This window comes from Typopeltis vanoorti, chromosome 19 (genome assembly GCF_054136105.1).
Source record: "Typopeltis vanoorti isolate ZY-2024b chromosome 19, IOZ_Tvanoo_1.0, whole genome shotgun sequence".
In the NCBI taxonomy this organism is placed as follows: domain Eukaryota; kingdom Metazoa; phylum Arthropoda; class Arachnida; order Uropygi; family Thelyphonidae; genus Typopeltis; species Typopeltis vanoorti.
The window spans coordinates 16,093,027-16,109,343 of record NC_143567.1 but is presented as its reverse complement, the minus strand read 5'-3'; the positions used below and the strand labels follow the sequence as shown (position 1 = coordinate 16,109,343).

The 16,317-nt window shown below is 35.4% G+C and overlaps 1 protein-coding gene across 1 annotated transcript in view; it reads left to right on the top strand.

The window, feature by feature from the left end:
• LOC150095877 (uncharacterized) overlaps positions 1 to 16,317 on the top strand; it is a 710,412-nt gene that overhangs the window by 82,960 nt on the left and 611,135 nt on the right. The window contains exons 9-10 of the mRNA XM_090409554.1: positions 6,590 to 6,759; positions 15,429 to 15,600. Of these exons, the coding sequence (XP_090265680.1) occupies positions 6,590 to 6,759; positions 15,429 to 15,600 (342 nt within the window). The remainder of the gene's footprint in view (positions 1 to 6,589; positions 6,760 to 15,428; positions 15,601 to 16,317) is intronic.

The window sequence follows — 16,317 nt, the reverse complement described above, 5'->3', positions numbered from 1 at the left end:
CATAATGTGATCCATATAGGTAATGAATAACAGAGGGGATAATGTACATCCTTGTCTCACACCAGATTTAACATTAAACCATCTTCCTGTACTTCCTTTAATTCTAACTGCTGACTTACAACTCAAATAAAGACTAAGTATTGCTTGATATAAATCCCCATTGACACCATATAACTGTAGCATACTGAATAGCTTCTCTCTTGGCACCTTGTCATATGCCTTTTCCAGATCTACAAAACTTAAATACAGATATTTGTTATATTCCCATGATTTCTCAACAATTTGTCATAAAGTGAAAATCTCATCCTGACATCCTCTATTTGGCTTGAATCCAGCTTTGTTCTTCACCAAGCGTTTCTTCCACAATTCTTCTCAACTGTTTCTCAATTATACTTGCATAAATCTTGTCAGGAACACTCAGTAGGGAAATACCTCTATAATTCTCACATTCAGTTTTATTTCCCTTTTTATATATGGGTACTATGAGAGCTCTACTCCAATCATCGGGAATTTGTCCCTCTGTCCAGGCCTTCTGAACTATGCAGTGCAACCACTGTAAGACTTTTATACCTCCATACTTCATAAAGGATTAAACTAAGAATGTAATTTCTTGGTATCTTTAATTTATTTATCGTATAAGATGATAATGCTTGTCTTTATTAAGACGAGTATTATCATCTTAAAGGACCAATATCTTCAAGAAAAGACTATCCAGCCTGGCCAGCCAAAATCTCGTGATCTTAATCCTATTGAGCATGTCTGAGATGCTCTCAATCTCCCCCCCCAACAAAAACCTCATAAACTCAGTAGAGCTTTGCAGGATCATTGGGTGTTATTACCAATATATGCGTATGGGGAAGCAATATTCCGGAAGAGGAAAGTCACTAGCAGTGTACCTCAGATGGTCTGTTTTAGTGCCATTGCTGTTTAGCTTCTATGTTAAAGATATTGGGTTAGATTTGAATGGGGATATTCAGTTGTTTGCAAATGATCCAAAGCTGGGATGAACTGTGAGGAATAGAGCAAATGTTGTGGCCTTACAAGAAGACTTGGATGGGAATGGGAATGCTAAGTTGATGTTGCAAAATGTAATGTTTTAAAATTTGGAAAACAAATGTTGGATGTAGAATTTATTCTTGGTAATGATATATTGTTGAAGGTGGAGAAGATAAGAGATCTTGGAGTATTAATGGATAAGGATCAGTGGCGGCCTGTACATAAGCACTGCAACACTGCATCACCCCCAAGGAAAAAAAAAAAACAAGAAATTAAATTTTATTTGTGTTTATAAATAATAACAATATTTACAACATCATATAAATGCAATACAACATGTTAAAGGTTACAGCTTATGCTTTGACATTGATTGGATAGTTAATAATTGGAATTGTTTGATTAAAGCTTTAGATTATGAAACAAATGTACTGCTATCTAATGCAATGTCAGAATTATCACGTTCGGTCAGTTCTGGCTAGACTCGTCGATATTCGTTTGCACTTGTCACTGCACTTAACATGTGCAAACAAGTGAATCCGACACTGCTCAACAAGCAGTGTCACTACAGATAAATTGTATGCTTATGCGCATTATTTCTGTGAGATATGAAACTTTTATTATTGGTGTGTGTTCGTTGTGAGGGTGAAATAGTTTTGGTAAATCTTATTTTATTCTGTTAAAATAACATATAATTATTTATTTATTATAAATACAAGGCTGACTTATGAAGAGTGTTACTATTGAAGATATGAAAAGAATTATATTATCATTACATGAAACAAATACATTGCAATCTAACGCAGTGTCGATATTGCTACAGATATATGAGTATATCGCTACAGATATATGAGTATTGTATGCTTGCGCGTGTTATTTCTGTGTATAAAATTTTATTATTGGTGTGTGTTCATAGTGAGGGTGAAATATTTTTAATGAAGAAATTTTTATAATATGTAAATTTAGTTATTAATAAATTGGTTATTGAATAGAAAAAAATGAATTATTGTTTCTTATGTTGTATATGCAGTACCCCCACTTAAAATATTTACAGGCTGCCACTGATAAGGATATAAAATTTAGAGAACATACTGCCAAAATTGTGAGGACAATGCAATGAATTCTGGCAATAATACAGAGGACACTATCTTGTAGAAGTAAGGAGATTATGGTTCCCTTGTATAAGAATCTGATTAGGCTACATACGGACTATTGTGCACAGATTTGGTCAACTGGTTTTCAAAAGGATGAAGCAATTTTGGAGAGGGTCCAGAGATCATTGACCAAAATAGTTTCTGATCTCTGGAATGTTGAATGTGAAGAAAGGATGAGACAATGCAGTCTAATGGATAGGAGAGGGGTGATATGATAGAGACATACAAGTTCGTAAGGGGTTGTTATAGGATTAATGTTGAAGTGGTTTTTCAGAAAATGGTGGGAGATTGGGAGAGAACAAGAGGTCATCACTGGAAGCTGTATAAGGAGGGAGTGAGAAGTAGGTTTTTTGCATGGAGAATTGTGAATGATTGGAATGCATTGCCTTAGAGCGTGGCATCTGCAGAGAATTGAATTTTTTAAGGCATGGTATGATGAGCTGTGTGTATGATAAATGGGACCTCCTTGATGAGACTGTGACTGCATGGGTTCATAGGATGATGATGATAATAATAATAATATTGAATATTACTAAGTATATCATTTTTTTAGTGCTGCTAAAATAGCTAATGATGACATTAAATCAAATGCCTTTTCAAATCAATAAATGTCAGTCCTAAAGGTTTTTGGTATTCATTTGTCTTATTACATAAATATGATCAATAGTGCTGTAGTGTTTTCTGATTTTTGCTTGTTCTGGAGGAGGTTGACAAAAATGTAGTTTGTTTTGTTTTCTGATGCTAATGATTTTTGGAAAAATTTTGTATATCGTTGAAAGGAAACTGATAAGGCAGTAATTTATAATATCCTTTCTATCTCCTTTTATATCCTTTTTAAAAAGTATAATAAGGATAGCATTATTCCAGCTCTTTTGCATTTTCTTCTGTCTTAGGCAGCATGTATTAATTTTACTTAACATAATCATGACTGGTTCACCACCTGCTCTCAGAACTTCTGTCAGTATCTGATCTTCACCTGGTGTCTTTCCACTACTCATGCTGCCCACTGTATACTGAACTCCTTCTTTTAAAATATTAGGGAATATTTCTTCCTCTTCCATTTGGATATTACATTTTTTCATATTGGCTTAAGTTTTGGGAATCACCAACTACACTGCTTGGAAAGAAGTCATCAGACACCCCCTCCCCCCCATGGTCAGGGTGCATTGTGCCATGTAACGAGTCATGTTTGTAGCTGGTATAAATTGGAAAAATATGCTGCACCCAGATCAGTGCAATTGTGTTCAGATGAAATGGATGCAAAAAGGGAACTGATGGAGTTTGAAAGAGGCATTGTGATAGGATACAATGTTGCAGGCCTATCTGTTCAGATAATTGTTGACAAATTGGGCCATTCTATGTCAACAATCAGTGATACCATACTGAGGTGGGAGCACAGAGTGTCAACTGCAAATGCTATGCTACTCACAGTGGACAACCCACCACACTCACCTAATGCGAATGTAGGGTGCGACAAAGGATTATGTACAAACCACCATTTGTCAGCCAGCACGCTGAATTCAGAGTTCTGGACATCAACTTGAACATGAATCTGCACAAAAACATTCAGAACTGAGGCATATTTTACCAATTTCTTACTGAATTATATTATTCATTTATAATTTTGTGGGTGTTTCTCTCACATTTCATATTGTAGTGCTTTTTACTGAATTGCATAAAAATTCATCATATAGTTTTTGAGTTATTGTGGTTTTTCTTTTTGTTCCTTAATTTATGGAAACCAGTGTATTAATTTTAATATTCGCATTAGTGAAATTGTGTTTAGTTATAAATTTAAATTTTAGTTTCATTTTATCATTATCATCACTAGATCAAGTACACATATGAAGTCAATTTTCAGAAAATCTCTTTGTTACATTTTCTTAATAAATGTTCATTCTGAAGTATCATTATTATTATTATTATTATTAATTATGCATATAACTAGGATATCAATTTTAGGGTTGCAGAAAAACAAGCCTTAGTTGAAATATGATTGATTTGTGGACTATGGATAACTGCTATATCTAGTCCTTGCTTGTTAATGTTCTTACCTGATCATCATCAAATTCCTGACATGTACCCTCAAGGGGGTGTACAGGATATGATAGTACTACATGAAAAATTTACATCATTACTAACTTCCTATCTACAATTTTCCTCCAAATCAGTCTATTACTTGTCAAGACTACAATATTATCATTATCAGATCTTATATTTCTATCGTCTAAGACCCATTGAACCGTATCAATCCACCTACATCTTGGTCTTCCTCTGGGTCGTTTTCCTGCCAACCTGGCAGAGAACACTTGTTTTGCTAATCTTTCCTCACACATTCTGTTTAAGTGACCATACCACCTGAGATTAGCTCTGCTAACGCACTCCTGGATGCCAACAATGTCAAGTTCTTTCCTAACATCCTTGTTTTTAATATGATATTGTCATTGATGCCATCTGTTCACGCCTCTAATCTTTCTCAGGGCTCTCTCATATCTGCGGTCTCTAGTCTTTGGTCAAGTGTTTTACTTCTGACCCAGCTCTCAGATCCATAAGTTAAAACTGGTTTGAACACTGTCTTGTATACAGCTAATTTAGTGTTCCGACTAATTTCTCTCTTATTCCATATGAATTTATTCAATTGACTTCCTACCATACCAGCTTTGTTGATTCTGTTGTCTATTTCCATATTTAATTTACCATCTTCACTAAAAATCGTGCCTAAAGTAGCTGAAATGTTTTACTTGTTCCACAGGTTCCTCGTGCACAACACAGTTGACATTTTCAACAATTCTACCTATTTTCATTGTCTTTGTCTTTTTAATGCTGACCTTCATACCATATCTATTACAACAGTTATTCAGTTTAGTCAGGGAATCGTGCAAACTAGTAGCGAATTTATTCAGAAGTATAACATCATCTGCATAAAGCAAAGAGCTGACATTAACATCTCCTATTCTGATATCATGTTTAATACCACTTTCCTTCATAATGTGATCCATATAGGTAATGAATAACAGAGGGGATAATGTACATCCTTGTCTCACACCAGGTTTAACATTAAACCATCTTCCTGTACATCCTTCAATTCTAACTGCCGACTTACAACTCAAATAAAGATTAAGTATTTCTTGATATAATGCCCCATTGACACCATATAACTGTAGCGTATTGAATAGCTTCTCTCTTGGCACCTTGTCATATGCCTTTTCCAGATCTACAAAACTTAAATACAGATCTTTGTTATATTCCCATGCTTTCTCGACTATTTGTCGTAAAGTGAAGATCTGATCCTGACAGCCTCTATTTGGCCTGAATCCAGCTTGTTCTTCACCAAGCTTTTTTTCCACAGTTCTTCTCACGTATACTTACATAGATCTTGCCAGGAACACTCAGTAGGGAAATACCTCTGTAATTCTCACATTCAGTTTTATTTCCCTTTTTATATATGGGCACTATTAGAGCTATTAGAACTCCCAATCATCGGGAATTCACCCCTCTGTCCAGGCTTTCTGAGCTATGCAGGGCAGCCACTGTAAGACTTTTATACCACCATACTTCAGCATTTCTGGTCGAATATCTACTCTTGCTGCCTTTCCACATTTCAAGCCTTTGATGGCATTTTCTACTCAAGTATGGATATGTATTCCTGACTGTATGCCTATCAAGTGTTTTTTACCACTGTGCTATCACTGCTTGTTTCATTTAGCAATTTTTCAAAGTAATTACTCCATACTTCAAGGATATCTTTTTCTCCTGTTTTCATGTCACCTTTATTCTCTAACTCCTTTTACAGCACTCTTTCCTCTGGTACCTTTGCTTTTTCATGTTGTCCCTTGCTTTTCATTTTTTTTTTCCATTGTTGCACTAATGTTTTGTGTCATCATTACATTTCTGCAATGTATCTTCCACACAGCAATTAATTTTTCACCACGACTTGAATCAAGGTACCCTGCTTCCTCTACTTCTTTTAGTGAATTCAATTAACATGGCACACAGCTGCCTTCTGTTTGTTTGCCACTGTGTAAAATGGCATTATGAAGTGCTATCATGAATACTCATTTTCACTCCCCTTACTTCTCCATAATGCAATTTAATTTTACAAAGGACAGCACCCTTCAGTCCTGCTGTTTTAGTAACTGATGCAGTCTACTTCTAATATGGCTTTAATTCTGTCTGGTTTTTATTTATATATGTACTTGACTACTTTACTGTTTATTTTGCTAAGTTATGGAATTGAAAACCCGAGTTTCTAAAAGAGTCAGAAAATCATAAAAATCAATTTTAAAAAATGTATATTGTAATATTTGCAATTTATAATGAAACATGCAAAGGTCTTTAGGTTTTTGTGAATTTTGCGTATTGCATTAATCACTGATTAACACTCATTATAAGCAACAATTAGATTATTTCAATGTTTTTTCAATTTATGTTTTTTATATTAGGATGTGAAATAGAAATTGTAAGTTCTGCCGGAAATATTTCTTCTCCAGCATATGGAATTCTTCCTTATCCTAATAACCAGGTTTGTTCATACAGAATTAGGCTACCAGATGGAGGACCAATATCATTGAAATTTGACAAATTTAATGTAGCTGCAGATGACTATATACAGGTAAAAATCAAACTTTGCTGTTTGACAACTGTATAAACATAACAGTATTTTGAATGTAGAAATTAAAATCTATTAAATATATGAATGATGTGAAATTCCTTGTTGGCTTCACAAATAGAGCATTACAAGACTTCATAATGGATGCATTCAGCTGATAAATCTATAGTCATGCTAAGTGGTTTAATAAAGAGACTAAATGTATCAAGAGATGAAATTAGTGGATTCTTTTTATCTTCCTCATGTACCTTTCTAACCATTCCTCTTTTGGCAGAGTAAAACTCTTGTCATTATCCATTTCAATTTGTATATCATGATCTTCTCTGTCAATAATGCCTGCCACATCTTTAGCATGGGTCATTCTTACTGAAACAGCTTTTAAACATCAACATGGTAGCTGTGAAAAACCTGAGCAAAAGGAAAACACCTCCCCCCAAAAAATAACACCCTTTATTTTAGTTATCCACAGAAAAAAATGTTATAAATTCTAATGTATATTGATTTTTTTTTCTTTTTATATATTTTTGTACTTATTGGTTACAGGAAGTTATGCTTAAAAACTTTGGTTTATATCTAGAGAGTGAGATATAAAATAGAAAAAGAGAATAAAGTGGAAAGTAGGTACTCACTATAATGTACTGAAATTAAACTAAAGCAAGTAACATGACACATCCAGTCTCTCTTGATTCCATAAAGGATCTGTTATTCAGAACAGTCATAGATGTTAGGAAATGAAGGGCAGAATTGAGTGTATTCCACCATCAACAATAGGAGAAAAGATGTGGCAGGCACGTTAAATGAAATATGGCCCCAAAGGAGTGCATGTAACCTGTTAACCTCACCACTCACCACAAGCTGCAATTTTCAATTACCAGGTTGCATGCACCCATCTGGTGCCATGTTTCATTCAATATGACCAAAATGCCTGATCTAGGTCTTTCCTGTTCTGGATAATTCAATCCTTTAAATTATTGAGTCAAGAAAATTGTCTGCTATATATATATATATATATATATATATATACATTGGATGACAATATTATGTAGTAGAACTGGATTGAATCTAAGGGAACAATTGTTCAGTCATAATTCTATTAAATAGCTATTCCTTCAGTGTTTCTTCATCATTCATTGAGATGATCAAAACAAAAATTATTAGTGGTAGTATTATCCCAATCTATGGAGTCAAAGACTCATCATGGGAGGTCCCTTTGTCACAGGTCATCATACTGAGGCCTTAAATATATTAAAATTCTCTGCAGTCATTGCAATCATTCTAATCATTCACAATTTACCATACAAAAAACCTGCTTCTCACTCCCTTCTCCCACCCTCCTTATACAGCTTATACATCTAGGGATGACCTCTTGTTCACCCCCCAACATCTCCCACCATTTCATAAAAAACCTCTTCAGCATTAATCTTATAAAAACCCATTACCAACTTGCACATCTCAATCATATCATCCCTCTTCCTCCTATCCACTAGAACTGCAATTTACATCTAATCAACCTTTCTTCATACTCAACATTCCAGAGACTGGGAATTACCTTCGTCAACTATCTCTGGACCCTTTCCAATCTCCTCGTCCTTTTGAAAACCAGGTGGCCAAATTTGTGCAGCATGTATACAGAATCTCCTTACTTCTACAAGCCAGTGACCTCTGCATTATTCCCCAAATTTGTTATGTTATCCTCACAATTTTGGCAGTGTGTATCCTTTAAATTTTAGATTGCTACCCACCACAGCCCCCAAGATCCCTGATTTCATCTGTCTCTAACAATATATTCCCAACAAGAGTAAATTCTACATTCCATTTTTTTTCAAATTTTAAAATGTTACATTTCACAACATTGAACTGTTATCCTCACTCATGTGCCCATTCAATCAGTCTAGTCTTCTTGTAAGGCCACAACATTCTTTCCTCTTCATACTTCTTCCCAACTTAGCATCATCTGCAAACAACTGAATATCCCCATTTAAATATAACTCAATATCTTTAACATAGAAGTTAAACAGCAGTGGCCCTAAAACAGACCTCCTGAGGCACACCTATAGGGGTTTCCCTCTTCGGGATATTGATCCCTCATTCACAACCTGCTGATACCTATCAGGTAGCCAATTTCTGGTCTAATTCTCTAATATCTAATCCCATTTGCTCTAGTTGGACTATCAACTTATCATGTGGTAATCTGGCATTTAAGTATACCACTGTGTATATATATCTTCCTCCTCCTCCAGTGCACCTTATTGTAATAAATATGCAGATTATTAAAACAAGACCTTCCTTTAGCAAATCTGTACCCTCCATCAAAGATAATACCACTTCTGTCAACACAATTCTGGATCCTAATTCTCACTAGCTTCTTCAACACTTTAACCACAGTACGTGACACAGAGATTAGCCTATAATTTGATGCTCGAGTTCTGTCACTTCCCTAATGAAGTGATATAATCTTGTCTTCCTTCCATTCCTTTGGAGCTTGACCCAATGTAAGACTCGTATTAAGCAAATATGCCAAGGCAGATGTCAACTTCCTGGAATATTCCTTCAAAATAAGTGGTGATATATCATCAAGTCCCACAGCCTTATTAATATCAAGTTTGCTTAATTCCACATATACCTCTTCCTCACTCACAGCAAGTCTCTTCTGCTCATCATCCACTGCTCTCAAGCTCTCCATTATGTTGCATTCACGAGTATGAAAGACTATTATGAACTGTGCATTTAATATTTCAACTATATCCACCTCCACCAAGCAGTTGTCCTTATACTATTTTCTCCAATCAGTACCATCCTACAATAATCATTCTTTTTTTTTTGCTGACTACATATTGAAAGAACTCGTTTTTTTTTCTTTTTTTTTTTGTGGCTTCATTAGTTGTCTGCTACTCTTACTGAGTCACTTTCCTTGCCTGTTCTTTTAATCCTCATGAAATTGATTATTGCCACTTATCTTATGTTTCCTCATACTGCTTTCTTTCTCTATATTTCATGCTTAATCTCTTCATTCATCCATTTTTATTTATCCTTCTGACTCTTGGAATATATTAAACATTGCTACTACAAGACATTTCTTGAATATCACCCAAGCAGCATTGATCTTATTTCCACTCAACTCCTCATTCCATGCTACAGCAGCAAGCTGTCTCCTGAGCTTCTCGTAATCACCAGTCTTATAGTACCACATGTACCCTTTACTCACAGGAAGTCCTCACATGGTTGGAAACCACCCAGGTAATTATTTCATGGCCATTCACACCAACTGGAGGGAGATTCAACACATTATTTATAATGGTATCCTCTGATGATATGCCCTTTATCCCCCAAAAACTTGAGAAATTCATTTCCATTATTTTTGGTTGGTATCTCTTCATCCCAGTCTATATTGCCATAATTAAAATCACCCATAATTATTACCCTTTTCTCATTTGCTTGGCTGATATGCTTATACATTTCCTGGTCACTACTCTTCACATTATCAGGTCTATAGCAACATCTAACAAAGTATTTTTTTCTATTCTTCTCTATCTCACACCTTCTGACCTTTGGAATATATTTAAACATTGCTTTTACAAGACATTTCTTGAATATCACCAAGCAGCATTGACCTTAAAACTTGAAACCTTGAATAAACCACTGCTATTATTTTTCTCTTGCATCTCTACTTGAATGGACTTAACTCTTTCTTAATAAATAGCACTCTGCCTTCCTTTTATTTAATCTCATTTTTTCTTTTTAATTTATTTTAAATTATGCATTTTTCCTTTTTAATTCCATCACTTGATGACACTTGATCTGGTTTGAAAGTGGAACTGCTTACTATTGCGAGAATGTTCTTGAAAGGAATAGATATGGTGGTGCTGGGGTTATGGTGTGGGGAGGCATTATGCCCTTCAATTCCCTTGTAATTTTTCTATATTATTGAAAAAAAATTGGTTTTTGCAGGTCTGTTATTATTTTTTTCAGTTTCAGTGACATTAAGTAACAAATGAGTTTAAGCAGCCTTTCTTAATGCTAAACTGATTAAAAACTAAACTAGTCAAGTACTTTCTGCATTTTCAAGATACTTTAAAAGCAGTCACATATGCTACTGATGGCATAAAAACTGAAGACATAATAGCCTGGTTATATGGAGTAATTACTTTAAAAAATTGTTAAATGAAATTGGTAGTTTAGAAAATATCCAGGAGAAATGCAGTCAGCATGTAAACACCGGTGTCCAAAATCTAAGGATGAACACTATTTCCGAAGATTACAATCGTAAATTCCGATGAATCAGCTTGTGGCACATGCAAGCACAGATATCTTAACAAACTGTGGCAAGACGTCTGCAATAAGTAGGCCTATAATCTGCATCTCTTTATCCACACCTTATCCTAGAGAGTACCTTTTCAGTAGTGTTGTATCCATAAAAATTGTACAAGATACCAATGGGCTAATGTTCTCTTTACAGATGAGACTCATTTTAGTCTTCAATTCTAGATGACACTTGATCTGGCATGAAAGTGATACTGCTTACCATTGTGAGAATCTTCTTGGAAGGAATAGATATAGTGGTGCATCCATTAAGCATAACGTCTCCCCACACCATGCTGGGGGGTCATGGTGTGGGGAGGCTTTATGCTTAATGGATGCAGTGAACTACAAGTGTTGGAAAAAAGAAACCAAGGTTGGTGAATACTATTACAATGAAGTTCTTCAAAGTCATATTCAATTGTTCCATGGAGCTGTAGGTGAAGAATTCATTTTTATGGATGACAGTGCCACACCACATCTTACTCAAGCAGTGGAGATACTTCTGGAGACTGAGGATATTAATCAAATTGAGTGGCCAACATGCTCCCCATATCTCAACTCCATAGAACACATTTGAGATGCAAGGGGAAGATGCATTGCTGCTCAAAATTCCCCTCAGAAAATAAACAATGCCTTATCCTTGCTCTGAAGGAGGAGAAGTGGGCCAGATTTCTTCAAGAATTCCTGAATTACTTGGTGCTAGGCATGGTACAATGTTGTGAGAGCTGCATCACAATTTGGGTGGACATATTCCATACTGAAAGTTTTCTGTAATCAGTATACATTAATTCCCTAACTATATCCTTAGGAAATTTGTAACTTTTACCAAAAAGATTTAATTTGTACAAAGTTTTAACAAATGTTTTGTGTAATATAATTTATTAGTATGCTGGCATTAAATTTATGTCCACATTTGGCTGTAATCATGAAAATTTTTTCATATATAGAAAAAAATATAGTTCATGCTTAGCTTTTGGGCACCAGTATATATGGGTATCTCTATAGAGTCAGGAACTCATCACGGAGACCCCACTAAATATTCACCCAATGGCTACTTCTTGCAATGCATTCCAATCATTCACCACTCTACACACAAAAAATCTACATACCATTACTTATCACATTCTTACCCAACTTCCAGTGAATGCTAGTTTTTTCTCTCTCTCTCTCTCTTTCTCTCTATTCATCATGTATTGATAAATTTCTTTTGTGTAAATCTTATAGAACTCCTTTAATAACATAAGTTTTTATCATGTCCCCTCTTTTCCACCTATCAACTAAACACTGCAGCCCACACTTTCAAACTTTCAAATCCTCATAGGGAGCATTTCACAGATCCATCACCAGCTTGGTCACTTGTCTCTGAATCCTGTGCACTTCCCAAACCCTTAAAAAACCCCAGGTGACCAATCTGTGCCCAGTAGTCAGGGTATGGCCAAGTCATCATAGTTTTATAAATTAGAAGAATAATAACCTCCCTATCTTTTACTTGTTAGTGTGTTCTTCAACATTCCATAGTTTTATCCATTTCCTGCAATCAGTGTGATACGGAGTCTGTAATCTACGTGCTGAAGTGCATAACCTTACAATTTGCAACATTAAATTCGTATTCGTTATCCTTTGCACACAATGGCAATTTATTTAAATCATCCTGCAGAATAACTGCATCACCTTTATCAAATGCCTTTGCAGTGTCCAGTATCATGGTGTAACCATTTTCTTTATCCACTTCTACTCTCACTGTTATAGTGTGAATAAATTAATAAGGGTAGGATTTTCCTTTTACAAATAGATGTCGAAACTTTTTTTCACTTGGTATAAATTGAAGATACCAAGGATGAAGTAATGCAGAAATCCTATATTATTCATATCCAGGTAATCAAAAGGTGTCACACTTTATTATTAAAATACTCTAGATTAAAGATAGATGTTGAACATTTTTCCTTTGGTTATACTATGAATTAAAGATGCCAAGGAATTATATTCTTGGTTTAATCCTTTGTTCAAGTGTAAGCAAACAAAGTTTGCATGTGAAGTATCTTCACGATGATACTGATTGAAACCAGTCTGGCTGCTGGTCCTTCCCATAATGCATAGCATTATACACATCTGAAAGGGTACGTGTGCTTTGCATTATGTGATGCTAAGGCAATTGATGTGAAGTCATTAGTCTCTATATACAAGTAGCCCAGTCATGAAGAAGCTTAACGCAACATTGTTTGCTTACACTTAGATAAAAGATTAAATCAACCTTCTGATGACATTTATTAATGCTAGGCATTAGGTTTGCTTACTTAATGGGGGCAGTAGTGAGACTACTTGGTGGCTGGTTTTTTTCCTGTCACTGGTTGAACCGCTGCTGAATTTCCTGTTCTGGAATGATTCAAGTCAGGAGTGATGAGTTTAGTAGTGATCCTTTAGGGTAACTCAGTGAGATTTAAAGTGATCCTGTAGATCACTCAGAGTTTTTGGAGAGGTATCCCTGTACTTAATCATACCTCAATAAAGGTTGAAACCAGTCTGGGTAGTGGCCCTTCCCATGATGCATTGCATTATACACATATGAAAGTGTGCATGCATGCGTGCTTTGCATTATAGGATACTAAGGCACTTGATGTGAAGTCATTAGCCTGTATATACAAGCAGACCCAGTCATGTGAAGATACTTCACATGCAAACATTGTTTGCTTACGCTTGGATCAAGGATTAAACCAACAACATACTTTCTTGGCATCTTTAATTTATCTTTTACAAATCAGTGCTGCTGAACATAGAGTATCATATTCCTATCACCCATTGCTGAATTTTACCTGTAACTGACTTTTCCAGTACTTTAATCATCATCTTCAGAGATATTAATTCATCTGTAATTTGCTACTTCTACTTGGAGCCACCTTTATGCCTTTATGTAATGGATGGAACTTTCTTGCCCTCTTTCCACTTCCTTGGAACCTTACCATAGCTTATCCTTAGGTCAAATTGCTTTGTCAGAGGCACTGCCAATTATCTTGCCCGTTATCCTTGCTAATGGGCTGACAGGGCATCCAGTCTCACTGCTTTACTCACATTGATATTTTCAATATGATGAGTACCTCCATTTTGTCTGCTTTAATTCTCACACCAGTCTCTGTCAAATCAGCAACTTTAAATCCTGGATGGTACATGCAGTGATCACTTCATAACCGATTTTCTGCTTCTTTTGTCATTTCGCTATCATCAGACTACTGATTAATGTATAATAAATTTAGTTTACTCCTTTATCCAAGTGTGAGCAAACAAAGTTTGCACCTGAAAGTATCTTCAGGACTGGGGTAAGGTGGTACAACACCGGGCAACTCGTTGCAAAGGTGGAGCAAGCTAACATCACTCCTATCTCAGTATCTTCCATAATGCAAAACACATCTCCTTGCGGATATGTCTAATGTTATGTGTTAAGGGAAGGGCCACTACCCAGACTAGTTTCAACCTTTATTGAGGTCTCTTCAGTGGGAGCCAGGCCCAAGTGGAGATACCAGGCAGAAGCATTAGCAAGGTCATTCCTACCTATAGGAGTTGCCAAACGGTGTACCACCTTTTTAATAAATTACTCTGGATTTAGAGAAAGATGTTGAAAGTTTATTTTTCACTTGGTTAGACTATAATAACGCAAGGAGATGTGTTTTGCATTATGGGAGATACTGAGATAGGAGTGATGTTAGCTTGCTCCACCTTTACAACGAGTTGCCCGGTGTTGTACCACCTTACCCCAGTCCTGAAGATACTTTCAGGCACAAACTTTGTTTGCTCACACTTGGATAAAGGATTAAACTAAATTTATTATGGTCTAACCAAGTGAAAAATAAACTTTCAGCATCTTTCTACTGATTAATGCTATCATTCAATATCATTCTTTCTTTTATTTGCCATCCTGGTTGGCTGAGTGGTCAGCGTATCCGCTCTCCAGCCAAAAGGCTGTGGGTTCGAATCCCGCTGTGAGCATGGATGTTTGTGATTGTCTGTGTAGTGGTGGTAGATGGCGTTGGTGTTAGATGAAGAAAGTTGGTGGAGTAATGAGACGAAGAGTTGTAGAGTAGATGCCCTCCCTCGATGCGTCTTTGGACTCCCTGGAGGTGTGATGTGATAATAATAATATAGTGAAAAAACTCTTTTGGATTTATTTTGGCCTGCTTAGATAATTTTCTCTCATGCATCACCTTTTTCTTTATATTCTTCCACAATGTTTCCTTTTTTTCTAGTTCCTGTTTTACATCACTACTTTCCATTTAACTCCTTTTTGGTATTATTTATTAACTGTTGATTTTTTTTTTTTTTTTAACTATGGCAAAAATAAAAACACACAAACAAGGAATGTCTATTAAAGTTTTTCATTATAGGTATTTGAAGGATTAGGTCAGGAGATGGATACACCTTTACATCCTGGCTTGGGTTTCAGTGGGTTATCCCCACCAACTATTACACTGACTTCAGGAAGTGGGCAGCTCTATGTAGTTTTTGCCACTAATCCATTGCATAGTGATGTAGGCTGGCAAGCAAGCTTCAGTGCAGGTAAGGATTATTATTAATTTGCATACTATAATTAAGTTTGTAAAACTTTTTTCTATATCAAAAGAAAGTTTTTTGGCTTGAATTACTTGAAAGTTATCAATTTCAAAGTAAGAATGATCAACCAGTAGTAGACTGCTTATGTACTACATGCCTGCCTATCATCTCCTTGTCCTGTGCAAAAAATGTAAAGATCCATCTCCTCCTGTTATCTTTGTGTCTTGCAACTAAATCAGCAAGCTCTCCCATCCAATCATCTTTCTCTCTTTTTCTGTCATTCTTTGCAAAGTTAATTTAGGACTCCTTTCCTTTTTCTTTCTAGGAACCATGTCAAAGCTACTCTGGAATTTTTTTTCTCTGTCTTTTCTGAGTACTGCCAGTCTATTTCTATCAGTAATTCCCTTTTTTGTCTGTTCATATAACTCACCATTTGCTATAAGTTGTGGCCAAAACATCTTAAATATTTGATAAACTTTGTTGAAACTTTTTAAGTTGACTTCCTGCATTTTTATCAATTTTTATGCCTCCATTTCATCAATAACAGTACCTTTACATTACAATTGTAGATCTGTAGTTTTGTTTTCTTATAATATTTAGATATTTCCACTGATATTTGGCTTCCTATTTCTTTATCAACTTCCATGGTTTCTGATCTGTACTTTTGTTTTGTTATGATATTTGGATGATTTTGATATATTGCTTGATATTTGCTTTATATCC